Source organism: Megalops cyprinoides, chromosome 10 (assembly GCF_013368585.1).
Source record: "Megalops cyprinoides isolate fMegCyp1 chromosome 10, fMegCyp1.pri, whole genome shotgun sequence".
NCBI classification, from domain to species: domain Eukaryota; kingdom Metazoa; phylum Chordata; class Actinopteri; order Elopiformes; family Megalopidae; genus Megalops; species Megalops cyprinoides.
In genome coordinates, this window is record NC_050592.1 from 2,127,688 (window position 1) to 2,142,383 (window position 14,696).

Sequence of the window (14,696 nt, forward strand, 5' to 3'; positions counted from 1 at the left end):
TACAGCGAGAGAGAAGATTGAAGAAAAAAAATTTACTGTGATATGGTCAACCAGGATGGAGGTCTCAAACCACAGACCCAGCTTTCTTTGGCAGTGATATTTCATGGACGCTCCTCCATAGACGTGAATCTTGATTGCAAATGCTCTCCGTTGGACCTCGCACTCCAGACATGAAGGTCCTGTTCCAGGATCCAGCAGGCCACATTTGTACAGCTCAACAGGACAGAAAACTCTCAGCTGGTTGCGTCTACCCACAATGCAGTTCAGCAGCATACCACCACTATTTCAACGTCAGGTGGGACAAGTTTAACTGATGGGAAGATTTTTGTGAATATGTGGGTAATTCATATTTCACCCAGCTGAAAAGGGGCATGTCCATCTGTGCAGTAGATAATGGCACAACCTGACCTGTTGCGCAAGTTTTTATTCACTGTTAAAGGATATCCATCACTTCTGAACAGAGACCAAGATGTCAGCCATATGGTCAGAAAGCACTTCAGAACACCAGTCTGTTTTTACCTCCTAAAGGCCTCATGACCAGAAACACAGAACAACAACCCAGGAAAAGAGAGCCAATCACAAAGCAGTGATGCTGTGGGCAGCAAGACGTAGATTCCACCACTTGTGCTTATAAAAAGGCTCCAGAATTTAGCACTATCACTGAGTAGCATTTAGGGTTGCGGTGTCAACAGGAGTATTACATTAGCTGTTGTAAAACAAAGCAACATTTGTGACAAGAGCAGAAGTGAGCCTTTCAGGGACGTTAAATTAGTTCATCCAATCAAAGGGAATTGATCTGCCTAAACAGGAAAAAACAAGCATTAACAGAACAGTGACCAGTCTATACACTGCAGTTATGTGGGCAGAAAGGTAGTGATGTAGTCATATTGGCCTATTCACAGGAAATGTAGGTAAAACATGTCTGTACACTCATTACTTGCAAACCGGTTACTATTTTACCATTTGCTGTGGTGGATCTCAAAAGAAAAGGCCATTATCTCTAAATAATCCTTGGAAATAAACTCTAAAACATAAACCAACGAATGCACCATCTTTATCATCTGGACATTGTCAGGTTATTAGCACTTTGAAGCTCCTCATATTAGGCATGAATATCCATCCTCACTGCAACCCTCAGAGGATACTGTGTCTGTTTTCCAGCCCAGAAGTGGTTTTCTTTAAACTGCACATCTAGCTGTCATCATCAATCACCAAAATAATCTCTGAGAGGAATTTCTCCCGGCCATTTTGTGAAATAACAAGCAGTGCCGTGGCATAATTGAACTACCATTAATCAATTACATCAATGATAAATTGCACAACAGCAGCTGACCCAGGTCTACGGCAGAGGACAAGAAAAGGTTGTTTGTAGTTTTTTCCTTCCACACGCATTTAAGAAAACATGCTAAAAACTGAAAGAGAAAAACACAACCATCATGGCGAACTGCTACCGGTGTTGAGAGAGGAAGAGAGAGGCAGGGAGAGAGAGACAGGGAGAGAGAGACAGAGAGAGAGAGACAGAGAGAAAGAGAGAGACCGCCAGGACAGAAAAAGACCATTTTTACAATCTGAACCATCAGACGTGGCGCTGCGACCGCGTGGTGCAGAAGGGTACAAACCCAAGCAACACATTCCAGGGGTTTACATGTAATCCCAGAGAGGCTCTCTGCTGGCCTCTGTCAGCGTTTGCTTCTGCCTGGGTGTCTCCCTTGAGACAGCGTCTGGCCTGGTCTGGGCCTCAATTACCCCTGTAGCACACAGTCCTGGAAAAACACGTCCACATTCATGCACACTGACCTCACCATGCGCACCCACATCACCAGAACAACAGAGAGGCCTGGTGATACGCCCATTACTGCACACACACAACTGAGGATAACCAGAATGGTGTGACATTAAACAAAAATCATTTAGCGGTGGAGTGAAAAGAAAGAGGTGATTAAAAAGCAGGTTAGGATATGGAGCCATGCAGTATTATACAGGTGTATTCATAAATGGTATGGGAGGATTATGTGATGTCTTTTTTCTGAAAACCAGTGATCTCTGCCTCCTCCATCTTCCTATCATTGTGACGGTTACCCCCAAAGTGCTGCCTAAACATAATTTATGGAGTACCGCTGTGCCTCACAGGTTTTGGAAGCATAATGAGCACTCCAACGCTGACATTTCTGAAATTATAGTGCCAAATGCACAGCGGCACAGATTGAGATTTTTCAGCCTCCACTATCCCACAATGCAAAAACCCACTCCTTTCTGTCCCTCCTGGGGGTGATGTGCAGCGGGAGGACAGCACCAGAGAGGTGAAGCTGGAACACTGGCAGGTTCACCACCGTTTCGGAAAACGCTGGCGCCCTCCTCGGCCCGAGCTGACACCCCTCAGACGGCTCTTGATGGAGGAGGTTTGGAAGCTGCGCCTGTGGTTTGGCCTTGCTCTCCTCCGCCCTCCTTTCGAATCGGAGGTCAAGGAGTTGAGCCTCATGCGGAGAGACTGGCTTTGTGCGGGAAACTTCAGAGCCCTGCTCTAACAGCCTCTCCCTGCAGCAAAGTGAGATCTTTGTTTTCCAAACCCGCCCGACACTTATCCCAGCAAACCACCGAAACATCGTCCATCATACAACCCCATGATTGCACACAAGCAAAATCAAACTGACAGTTAAAAAAAAGTTCACTTGCCCTTCAAACACTAAATAACCTGGGGGGGTTGCTGGAGAAAAAAAACATTATTGTGAAACATCTCGCAGACGATCCAGTCATATCCTTTTTAAAACCACCTCAGTTTACTGGTTTGTCAAGCGATGACTGTAAATCTGATGTCACAGCTGAAGGGCACCAGGTGTGACAGGATGACATAATTTAGGTGATTTATTTGGATTTTCCCTCTGGCTCAGCCCTTCCTGACATGATCACGGTGCTGTATATTCATTTAAAGGGCTAAGACCCATTTGTACGTCTGGATATCTACCAAAGAAGTCTGGGTTACACGCCTCCATCGAGGACCAGCAACCTGCAGCATTCAAGTGCTGCACCACACCGGTACTCTAAGGCAAATGCATGGGCCCTCAGGCTTACCAAACCCAGGAGCTTCTGCTCTGAGTCTCTGTTCACAGCAAGAGCTAGCAAAGCTCTCCCACAGCTGATACAGTGAGGCTTCAACATGTTGGGTCTCCAAAAATCTCCAGGATGCAGGAAATTTCTCTCCAAGTCCCTACGACATCATAGTGGCAATGTGAGAGGCCAGTCAACTCAACCACTCAATCTGATGCGCCATAATCTATGTATAGCAGCTATGCTGATACTGGAGCAGGTTATCTTTTTTACAATGTGAGAACGTGGGGGGGGGGGGGGGGGGTCAATCAATAAATATGAATAGACAAACTCAGCCTAACAGCATGCACATATGCAGCATAGAAATGGAGGAACCAATTACAGTCACCCCGACGCCAGCAGCGGGGTTCCCAAATTACTCCCAGGCACGGAGCACGGTCTGTGGGCGAGGGCACCAGGACTGGGAACGCTAAGCTAACGTCTCACACATGTGACTCCCAACAGTTACATCACCCTGCCTTTCAAAGGCACTTCCCAGCATGCTCCATTTTCGGCAGTCCGCCGGACAAACGCACGCTGAGAGGCTCAAAACAGCTTTATTTTCACTTATTGCGTGCTTACAGTATCTAATTTGGGCTCCAAGCATTATATACCTAATTATCCAAGTTGCCATTTTGCTCAGCCTCAATTATGCCAATTTGTGATAATTTTATATTGAATTAAGACCAGCGTAAGACATTCTGAGAAAGCCTGACTGCGTTCCCTGTAAACCTGAAAAACAGAGAAACACTGGGACGCTTTCTGGGAAACGCAATCAAATGAAAATGAGTCTCTCATTCGGGCTGTGACAGCATCTAATGCTTTGTAATCTCAGCCTTTATAGAGAGCACATGTTAACCTTAACGCCGGGTTCATTTTTATCATCTGCAAGCACACTGAGTGATTAGGTCTTGGACACTGTTACGAATGCGGCACTCAAAGCCAGCGCGCTGTATCTCGCTAATCAATCTGCCCGGCTTAAACAGGCACACACAGTCTGCACCCGCTCCCTCCTTTGCCTCGTACACCATCACATGGTCGTAGCAGCTAAGACCCCCATTTCTAGGGGATTACAAACAAACAAGAATAAAGTGCAACCATTCAACGTCAGGCAAAGGCCAACCATACTCTTACCTAATGCTTACCACTTCTACATTATCCATTTATACAGATGGATATCCACTGAAGCAATCTGGGGTGATGCCAGCAATGCCATACCTGGGAATCAAATCTGTAGGCTGTGGGTTATGAGCCCGGCTCATAGCATTGCAGTACTGTGGCTGTATATGAAAATTGTAAAACGTGCAATGACTTGCTCAGTATTTTCTCTGAGTGCTGGGATCACTCGGAGGAACGTTGCTGTATACGCGCAGAGGGCAGAGGCCGTGTTGGCAGAGGCCGATCTAATAGGCCAAGCCCCTCTGACCGTCTGACCAGTCATCGTACAAGTATACGTAGTATGTTGCATGCACATGGTGGGGGGTCTGTTTACTCAACAGCGAGCAGCTCTTCCGTCGGATGATGAGAACTGGAGTCTGCAATCAGACAGGACTGGCAGAAATAATAAACAGAAACACCAGAAGTTGTTCCACTTGCATATATCTCTCCTATGGAATGCACTGTCCCAACTAGACAACCACACAGTTCACAGCTAACTGACACCAGGGAAGCAAAGCGGCCTTCAGCTGATAAATCAGTTTAATTCTAACGAATCTGACCTCTCTTTTCTTATTGAGTACAGTCCGGTGTAATTATATAGTGACTGTACATTCTGCTTCTTATGGTGCATTTCAGTACTGTACCCTCTCTGCACCTCCTACCCCAGTAACTGCTTGGAGCTGCAGTAGATGTTGTGGGAACTGGCTCTCCACCCACAAGCCGAGCAAACTGAAGCTGACCGCTGTGAAATCTCTACTCATTGCACCATCCAAAGCACACACTCTCCCAAAGCGGGCAGTGAGAAAATGCCTGCAGACTGATGCTCTCGGCCGGGCTCGGAATGCCTCAGGGGGGCTAAGTAAACCGCAATCAAAAGCTACACCACCAAACCATCCAATGTGGACAGATGAAAGAAAAACGCTTGCTGGCCCGGCTCACTGAGCATTAAGAAGAATGTTTCACTATGGGAAAAAACCACGCTGCACCCCCTCGATCGCAACCGCACACCGTGACACGTACGCACCTCGGCGTGACTCGCGGCGATGTCACTCCCAGGCAGCTGGGGCAGACCGCCTCTCTGGCAGCCCGGGAAATGGCACGGCTAGCGGCCAAACAGCTGAAAGCTCAAGGGGAGCAGCTCTTCAGCTGAAGGACAGGGAGAAGACGTACAGGACCAATTATTTACCCTTGCTGTTTCGTTTGTTTACCATTCTTTGCGCGCAGTGTAAACCATGCCGTGACAGAGGAGCATAAGGCACTAGCTGCTCTGCTCACTCAGAGCCAGCATTCTCAGAACAGAGACTCTCAAAGAGCCCAACATAGACACTGAGAGAGCTGCTTCAAGCAGCTACTAATAAATCCATCTGCCTTCTGTCTGCGGGCCTGTGCAGCAAGGCTGTGGGAACTGAGCTGGTACCTAACCAATCACTTCACTTATTCATAATTATACTTGTATGTGTATTGTATAAACATGCAAAATATAATGAAATCATAACAATCATTCCAGTCCATTACTGTACATTTAACTTTGTGCACTGAACTTGACAATGTTTTTAACCAATTCCAAGTTCTGTTAGATTGCAAATATTCCGTTGAAAGGTATTTGTTGAGATTGGCGCCTTCAATGCTGTTTTGTGTCATGTACCGCCCCCTAGTGGTAAAACCTGGAATTCTCCCCCTTGTGTTACAATTCTCCGCCTTTATAATGCGTTCAATAATCCTGTCAACTGATCGCCCCATCACGTCTAACTTTGCTATTGATAATATACGGATTAACTGATCCTCACACTGGAAAGGTATTAAGTCCATACGACGGAGTGGTACAAATTCAAGATCACATGTAGTGATGTCACTGATGTGGGAAAATGTACCCTGCAATAACTGCATCAGAAATGTAGGGAGGGTTTGAGTGGCAGAGATGCTTTCTCCTCTGACTCGATCACATCTGCATGGTCATATTAGGGGTCCTTTTACAGTCATAGTACAAAAATAGCCATATAATCAAAGGCCCCAGTACGTGGAGAAGGATGGGTTTCCAAGCCAACAGTTTCGGGTACCAATACAATCCAGATTCAGGTTATCCAACATTACATTAGAAGATAAGGGGGTTGATCTAGAATCAGTTTACTCAACGTTTATCCTAACTCACAATATTACATGAAAATATAATGAGGCTGATCTAGAATCACCATTGAGGGTAGAATCCATTACCTTTCAAGCAGGATCAGGTCCCATATCAGGAGTGGGGAAAAGGGGCACGCATACCGTACAGCGTCCGTGCAGGGGTTTAATGTACCTTTTAGGTGGCACTTCCCTAACATTAGCTAATTAATTACGTTGGCTATCTGCCAAGTAAGCTAACGTTAGCAAACCATGTAACGTTAACTCGTTCTGTAAGAGTGGTTTAGTCGGCTTGCTGAGCATGATTCTGGAAAACAGGCTCGGTTTGTTAAACTTAACCTATAGTTACAACAGTATAACCTGTTTACATTTCAGCCGACAGGGCTAACCCTAACCTAACTAAACCCTGGCTAAATGTGATTTCTTGCAACAGACCGATCAATTTACTGAAGATAATCTAAAGTTAACATCTCTGATGTGAGCTAGCTCATATAACACAAATCACTGCATAACTGACTCGACTTATTCAGATTTACTACTTTTCTCTTCCAGCAAAGCTAGCCGAAAGGATTTTGCCCCACGAAACGCCTTGCTATATGGTTGTTGGCAGCGCTGTGTCCTTCTCAAGATTTTAAAATGTCAGATCAGACGCTATATAGTTTGCACTATTTCCCTATATATTTTGTCAAAACGACAGCCGCAAGAGCATTGAGTGCAATAAATTTAGGAATTTTAATTATGTCACATGAAAACGATGGACTATTTAAAGACGTTTTGATTTAATTTTAGAGGTTACTTGGTTTCCTACTGCCTCCAACTAAGATTAAAGATTTGTTGATGCCTCCAGCAGCGCCCTCTTATCTTCCTGAACGCGGGGGGGGGGGGGGGGGGGGGGCGCGTTTAAGTGCAGATGTACGGTCAATTCTTGCATCTCATGGTTAAGGTTAGGATTTGCGTGGGGATAGCTGGCCCCGCATCAGAGCAACAAACTGAATAAGGATAATGCATCGTTATTATCTGTTACTGAAAGGGTGGGTTTCAGCCTTTTCATGAGCGAGGGAGAAATTCAAAAACTTTTCAGAACTTTTCAGAACAAACCCACACACTGTTACTAAAAGGAGCCTAAAATATCGCTTCCCGCACAATGAATAAAAATAGACGACCAATTTGGTAACACTGTCTTCTCCCACGGGAGTATTGACTGGGTGAACCTACTCTAAAGGTAAATATCGCCATCTACTGGTGTGGAGAGTGGGTCGTTATAAGACGATGGTTACTCCGTTTTGAAAGAAAGAAAAGGTTGTTGGACAAACGTCTTTCTGAAAAAATCCTCCATGCCCTTGCTTTGAAAAAAGAAAAAAAAATCCAAAGGAGGAGGATGTGTGAGGAGGAAGTGCTGATTGATACCCAGCACTGATTCTAAAATACATCACAGAAACACCTAATTAAGGTAGCCTGGGGAGCTATAAATAACAACACTAGAATAGCAATAGCCATTGAACTGAGCAAGGAGCAGGATTAACAGTTATTGTACTAGGATTTGCAATCAGCGCCATAGTTTTCTGTATCTGAGACAGTGTCACTTTAACAGGCCTCTTGCATATGTGGACTGAGTTTTTAAGCAGTTTTGACATTGCCTACTTTGTTCTACAGATGACCCCAGATGGGTTGACACGCTAACCAACATGTGGTTCAGATCAATCAGAAACCGAAGCGTCCAGGTCACATAGTTACAAATTACACACCATTAATGACAGAAACAAAACTCATCAAGATAAAACATGTGCATGCAGGAAAGCCATTCAGATGTTGCCAAAATAGCTGGAACAGACCCTGAGTCAATTAACTGTATGAGGAAACCTTGTTGGCAGCAGACTTTGGACCGACTTCACAAGGTTTCCTGAACAACATGTGAGAACATTTTATTAATTGCTCAGCATGCAAGCTGGAGGTGACCCCTGAAGAATGGTTTGGACTGTAGCTGGTCACCAACAAATAATTCTGCAGTATAAATCTATCTGCCATCACCCAGGGAGATGGAGGAAAAATGCAGGAGTGAATTGTTCATTTAAAGCTCATAAATCTGTAATCAGTCAGATGTTCCAGGAACTCTCAAGCTCATGTGATATGACATACTTTGGAAAATTAAGATATTGTGATGTCTAGCTCAAACATTTACTGGTAACTTATTTTTGGTTCAACAGACATGCAAAGGGAAAAATGCTCAATGTGGGTAATCTTCTCAAAATAAATCAGCTGTAATAGGCATGAACATCTGTAGTGTAGAAGTGAGATGGAACTATGGCCAGCCAGCTGCAATGACAACATGGAGCATGTGGGTTTGTTCTACAGCCGAGCCTACAGGCTATACTGCTCAGACTCACCCTACCTTCTGCTTTGACAGGGTAGTGTTGATGCACGCGGTCCAGGTTAACATGGGATACTCTGGGCTAAACCATCAATAAGGAATCTGAGGATTTCAGATGCACTTAACAGCAGCCCTACCAATGACCTGCTGCTCAGAATCAATCAATGTGAGGTTCAGATTATTTTCATTGGTGGAGACCAGCTAACCAAACAGGTACAAAGTTTGTAAGTGGTTCATACAAATTCACATATCCATTCCTCATTTCAAACCCCCTGCCAACCCACCCCTTCTCCTTGAAAATCAGCATCCTTTATTTTCTGTGCAATAAAATGGATCACTCTTGACACAATCATATGCAATTTTCATTGACATTTTTTATTACATTTTTCTTACAAACTTTTTTACGCATACAAAACAAAATACAAAAAGAAAAATCATGTAGCTATGAGGTAAACGCTCAGATAACTACACAACCACAAAAAGTCAAAGAAACGTCCTTAAAATCCAATTAGCGGTCACAATGGACGCAAAAAATGTTGATTGTAATATTTATACAGGATCATCAATGTTATGCGACAAATAAAATGTGATCTGCTACGCAATTTGTATCAGGCTCTACATGCAATGATTCCATGCTTTGAACAGATCTAAAGTCTACTGTCCCTGGTGGTGGAATGAGAGGGGCACGTATGAACACATGTCGGTTTTCTATGACACCTAACAATGAGGCAAGGAGGACCAAGACCTGAGAGATCCAAGATCCCCTGATGCAGCACAGGTAACACGCAAGGGTAGCCGACGGATAAGACAGCCACGGAGGAGGAACGCAGTGAAGCAGTTCTGAGGAGAAATTCACTAACTGAGGAGTCAGTGTCCACGTTGCTGTGCGGATTGCGCCCGGGTGGCCACTCCCACTAGCTCCTGATAGCCCCCCCCGACGCTGGTGTCCCTTCTCGTTTCGTCTCATTGGTCGTCTGTCGGTCTAGTAGTCCTGGCAGGCAAAAGAGCATCGTTGAGTGGGCTTCCACTCAGTCGGCGGTGAAGTTTTAATGCATAAATATATCATCATAAATAAGCTCAGCAGTGCCAAACAACTCCAATGTAACATAAAAGCATGCACCCCTGACATCAATGGTGACCTTTCCCCCCCCTGGTTTCGAACATGACAGCACCGCAGGCCTACATGGACAGTGCCTGTTTGGAACTGGCATGCTGACAGCAGAATGGGACTTCCTGAAACCCGCAGTGAGTGGAGCGGTGGCCCCATATTACAGTTCAGCCACTTATGGGGCTCATACACTTAACACCCCACTTTATTCTTAGCAGTTTTAATGATTCATGTAAAGACAGTTTTTCACAAAAAAACCCCAATGCCTTCATCTGAGATGGAGTCACTTACGGTTCTTGGCTTTTTGTTCATCTTCAAATCGATTCTACAGAGAAAAGGAAAAAAACAACAAAGACAAAACAAGGTTTACATGGTTAGAGGAGACAAGCGAAAGGCTCCACTGGTTACCATGGTGATTGCAAGCTGCAATCAACAGAACACGCCATGGAAGCACATAGAGCTCTAAACAGAAACTGGAGAAGGGGATTCAGTGCTGTCCTCTGCCCAGAACTTCCTGTTCCCGTTCGACAGGATTCAGCTGGGAAGTCATGGGCAGTGGAGAAGCCAGAAGCCCGAGTTACTGGCTAATGGAGACCATGCCTCGGGAACGAACAGTCAGTACATGAGAACGGCTGGGAGGAGGCCTGTTTCTTAAACATTGATCATTTCTTCTGATCCCAACAGCACAGAATTCAAATCCTAATACAATACTTTGATTGTTGGGTGGCATCATATACCGTTCACCATTTTAAGAATTGATGCCTTGGTTTTTAAAAATATCTGAATCTTTGGCAGCTTCTGTGATTTTAATGGAAGAATTACTCACACTGACCCAATGTTTAAGAAAAAAGATGTCTGATTGATGAACTGTACAAACAATCATTTGGAACGATGGAATGGCTCAAAGCTAAGACTACACACCAAAGAGAGAGAGAGAGAGAGAGAGAGAGAAAAAGAGAGAGAATGAAACAGTGAGAGAGGAGGAAGCAGAAATACTGAATTAAAATTCAAACTTACTCAAAGTCATAATCAAACATGCCAGACGGGCTGAGAGCAGCGTTAGGGGGAGGAAGAAGGCAGCAGAAATTAATACAACAGCTACTGATTCTGGGGACTTTCTGCTACATTCTGACAGCCTGACACAGTACAAGCCAAGATTCCTCTGCTTCTCGGGTACAGAGTGAGGGCAAAAGCTGGTGCTGGACTGCCAATGACCCAAAACTAGAGGCACAAAATGGAGCCATTATCAGACGCCGAGCTGCAGCAGGCAAAAGGTGCAGTTTAGAAGTGGATGTTTGGCATTTGCCACAGAGAGGATAATCAGCATTTTTTAAAGTGTTACTGAACCCCTTTTGACCAAATTTCCAATACTATTTCATGCAAACATTTTAATCTTATTCCATTACACACTTTAAATCCCACTGTAGACAAGCCGTTTTCAGAGGTAATCATTACATACGTTTCAGAAATGAGGAAAGCAGCATCTTCTCACAGGTAAAATGGCTTGCATCCTGCATCATTACCAGCACAGTCCAGTGTTTTCTTATTCACTTACAGGCCCCACAGAAGTACTTTCCTCCTGGTACTCATAGCTCCTGATGTTTGAAAATGTCCATCTACAAGTTCTACGCAGCTGAACCAGTTTCTACGTGAGGTCATGCTTCAATATGTTCCTCACAGCATGGGAATGAAATATGGAGGACTGGGACTCATGTGCTGCTAGCTAGCATGACTAGGTACAAATAATAAAATGATAAAACCTGATGCGTTAATTTCTTGATTGGAAATACTGGAAATTCCAAGAAAAAGGACTGAGCAAACCGTTTGTGTTAGAAAGGCTAATACTACGCATACAAACACTAACCACTGTGGTAGAGCAATGCATTTGAATAGGAAAATTATTATTAATTTTTTTTTTTGTAGCTACAATGGCAGAAAGATTCACCAGCGACCAAACACTGCATTCAGGCGTTAGCTGATTTGTTCCTCAGGGCAGAGACAGAGAAGGGTGTCAGTGACAGCGGGAGCTCAATCTGCCGGGAGAGCAGCTGGTTTCAGGCTCAATCCCATCTGTTGCGTCTTTTAAAGTTAAAAAGCTGTAGATCGGGGGACCAAAGGTGGCATGCCAATGAAGACGCTTCAGACTTGCTCAAAAGCAACGCATCATGAGCACCCCCCCCCCCCCCCCGGCTGAGGCGGGGAGTGTTGGGGGGATGGCGGCAGGCAGGGCGGGCACCTGTACACACCTGTGCCGGTTCTTATTCTTGCGCTTTTTGTGGCTACCGTGGTGACTGCCCGAGGAGGACGAGGCGGCCTTCTGGGGCTTCATGCCCTGCAGAGTGCCGTCCGCGTCCTCCGTGTCCTCCTGGCTCGGCTCGTTCTCCTGGTTCTGGAAGTCCGGGGAGTTGTCGCTCTCTGTCCCGCTGCCGGGCTCTCCTGGGGGGTCAGAGGGACAGGGACAGAGACAGCGTCAGGGGCACGTCTGCTGCAGGATTAAAACCATGGCTCTCACCCTCGCCAAACCAAAACACAACGTTACATTCCTGAGAGAGCGACCAAGGTCCCAAACTAAGGGAAGCAATCAGACTTTTATTGTCACCCTGGAGATGGGAGTGTCAGTTACTTGCCAAACTCGGCTACAGTGATTATTACAGCACAGTGATCACCTCATCACCCACAGCACAGTAAGTGTAACTGGGGTTGGTGCTCAAAGGCTCATCAACAGAAGCCATTAGGTCCCTGAGCTAAAGACCACAGATTACTGAGATCCAACACCCAAAGGCACTACGCCCCTGCACCCGGCTGGGGCAGCTGGCAAAACACGGCACTCACGTTTTTCAATTAGCTGGTCCTGTATCCCTCCCAATGCACTGACAGCCTGCAACGACAGAAAAAAAGACAGCAGTCAAAATGAGCCATGTGTAAAAATGCTGACAGATTATTGAATGAAAGTGGGCAAAAAATATCATACAATACGCATTCTCACTGAATTAAAACAGTGTTCTGCATTTAAAGACTGTAGGGGAAAAGGATGTTGCTAGCCAAACTAAATGCCAGTCCTCCTGCTGCATGTATACTAAAAGATCAAAACTGATTAAGAAAATAAGAGATAATTCACCGCAACTGAGGTGACTGAGGACTTGCTGAACAGGCGCTCAGCCTCTTTGAACTTTCTGTTTCTTCTGTCATTCTTGCTGTTCGAGTTCCTGCAACGAATTTTTAAAAATCAAGATTAATTTGAAATTTAAAAATTAATAACGAGGTGAAAGGAAATTCTCCAACCATTTTCATATAATGCATAACGGAGTCTGAAGAAAGCACCCCTCACTTTTGGTTGGTGAGGTAACGATCCCATCCGCGGATGATGTTTCCGTACATCTGAGTGTCTTCCAGGTAACTCCCTTCGAACGCATAGATCTGTCTCTCCAAGTTCGCCAATGTCTCCTGTAGCAAACGAGTCCACAAATCAGTGCTTTTTACGGCGTTAGCCAGCAAACAATAATTAGCTCAAGTCAGTAAAGTTAACTATCCGGCGGCATAGTGTCACTGGTGCCTGAAAGGTGTGCCTGACTCGTAGTAACAATGGGGTTAACTCGTAGTTGAAATATATTGACACTATATTTCAAATTAAATTATGCTAATTACTAGTATTGCAAAGGTACACTACTTAAATGGCACACGAAGCTTGTGAACAGTGTAAAAGTAAGCAAGCTAGCTAGCTAAATGAGATAATACTGTATATACAAACAGGAGTAGCTTTTGGATGAGCAAGTGGGTGTAGCTAGCTATTGTGTGCTGAAGTTAAACACATTTCTGTGGCAACAGGCAGCAGCAAGCTGGTCAGTAGTATTGATATATAGTAGAACAGCTGCAGTCTACAACGATCCAACAAATTAAAGTATTTTAAATTCACTGTCCATCAAAACAAGCTAGCTGGCTAGTTAACTGGGCGTACTAGGAAGCTAGCTTGAGAGCTAGCTACAGCTGGTAGCGAATTGAGATGGCCAACTGACAAACCAGAGCAGCTAACTTTGCTAGTCAGCTTGTTAGTTAATGGTAATTAAATGTTATTCGTTTCAGGTTCGTGATTAGTTTAGTTATCCCAAACTATATTACTACACCACCTCGAAACAACAACAAATGCCTTGTTAGCTAGGCAGCTAAACGGTGGACGCAGGCCGCTTCAAGCAGCGGTCTTTCCTGAATCGCAACACGGTATGGCACCACACCAGAACCGGGCCTCTGGGGTAGCACCCTCCCGCGCGTAGCTACGTACGATTCACAACAAACCTCTACGCAGTTCTACCAAAGAAACGCAAGCATGATCGCGTTACGTTGCGCTTGTACACGTAGCGTAACGCTTAGCCGCGACACATGTAAAACCTATTCCTGCTCTTGTTTACGTTGAAAATGTACAAAAAGCCTCTGAATCGACGTGGCATCTGAGTCTCTCACCGCAAGCTCTTGTTTCCGCTTCACCAGCTCTGTCAGTTCCCGGCGTGTGTCTGGGATCTGCGGCGGTGTAGCTTTAGCGTGCATTGCCATTTCGGATCTCAGAAAGGAAAATACACACAAAAACACAAAGGCTAGGCCAGCGCAAAAAGGCGCCCGTGTGGACAAACTTCGCAGCGTTACCGTTAGTAACCACAAGAGGCGGTAAATACGACTGAAAGATGGGGGTGGGTCCTTTACGTCACGACAATACAGTGTGACACAACTATTCCTATAGAAATATTCAGCAGATATTCAACGGGCTATACGTCTGAGACGTATGTAGTGGGAGCTAATATTGCACAGTATTTGTAAATCTGGCACAGAACACGAAGTGCAACCATTATAAATTATAGGTAATCGCCT

The 14,696-nt window shown here is 45.0% G+C and overlaps 1 protein-coding gene across 2 annotated transcripts; it reads right to left on the bottom strand.

Annotated features, from left to right (window-relative positions):
* Nucleotides 1–9,204: 9,204 nt before the first annotated feature.
* meaf6 (MYST/Esa1-associated factor 6) lies at nucleotides 9,205–14,462 on the bottom strand. Of its 2 annotated transcripts, XM_036539079.1 has the most exons (8): nucleotides 14,295–14,462; nucleotides 13,168–13,283; nucleotides 12,958–13,045; nucleotides 12,672–12,717; nucleotides 12,086–12,275; nucleotides 10,857–10,886; nucleotides 10,131–10,164; nucleotides 9,205–9,722 (listed from the first exon to the last, which is right to left on the bottom strand). In XM_036539079.1, exons 1-8 carry the CDS (start codon nucleotides 14,382–14,384, stop codon nucleotides 9,714–9,716), a joined length of 603 nt encoding a protein of 200 aa, XP_036394972.1. In that variant the 5' UTR covers nucleotides 14,385–14,462; the 3' UTR covers nucleotides 9,205–9,713. The 2 variants fall into 2 exon arrangements, with proteins under 2 accessions (XP_036394972.1, XP_036394973.1); XM_036539080.1 differs by lacking the exon at nucleotides 10,857–10,886 and having other exon boundaries at nucleotides 9,206–9,722.
* Nucleotides 14,463–14,696: the final 234 nt, after the last annotated feature.

Excerpts from the sequence above, each read along its gene's own strand:
- meaf6 (XM_036539079.1), bottom strand. The coding sequence starts at position 14,384 with ATGGCAATGCACGCTAAAGCTACACCGCCGCAGATCCCAGACACACGC. Across the intron at positions 13,284-14,294 it reads AGCGGAAACAAGAGCTTGCG|GAGACATTGGCGAACTTGGA; the intron begins GTGAGAGACTCA and ends CGTTTGCTACAG. Across the intron at positions 10,887-12,085 it reads AAGAATAAGAACCGGCACAG|CCCGTCTGGCATGTTTGATT; the intron begins GTGTGTACAGGT and ends CGCTGCTCTCAG.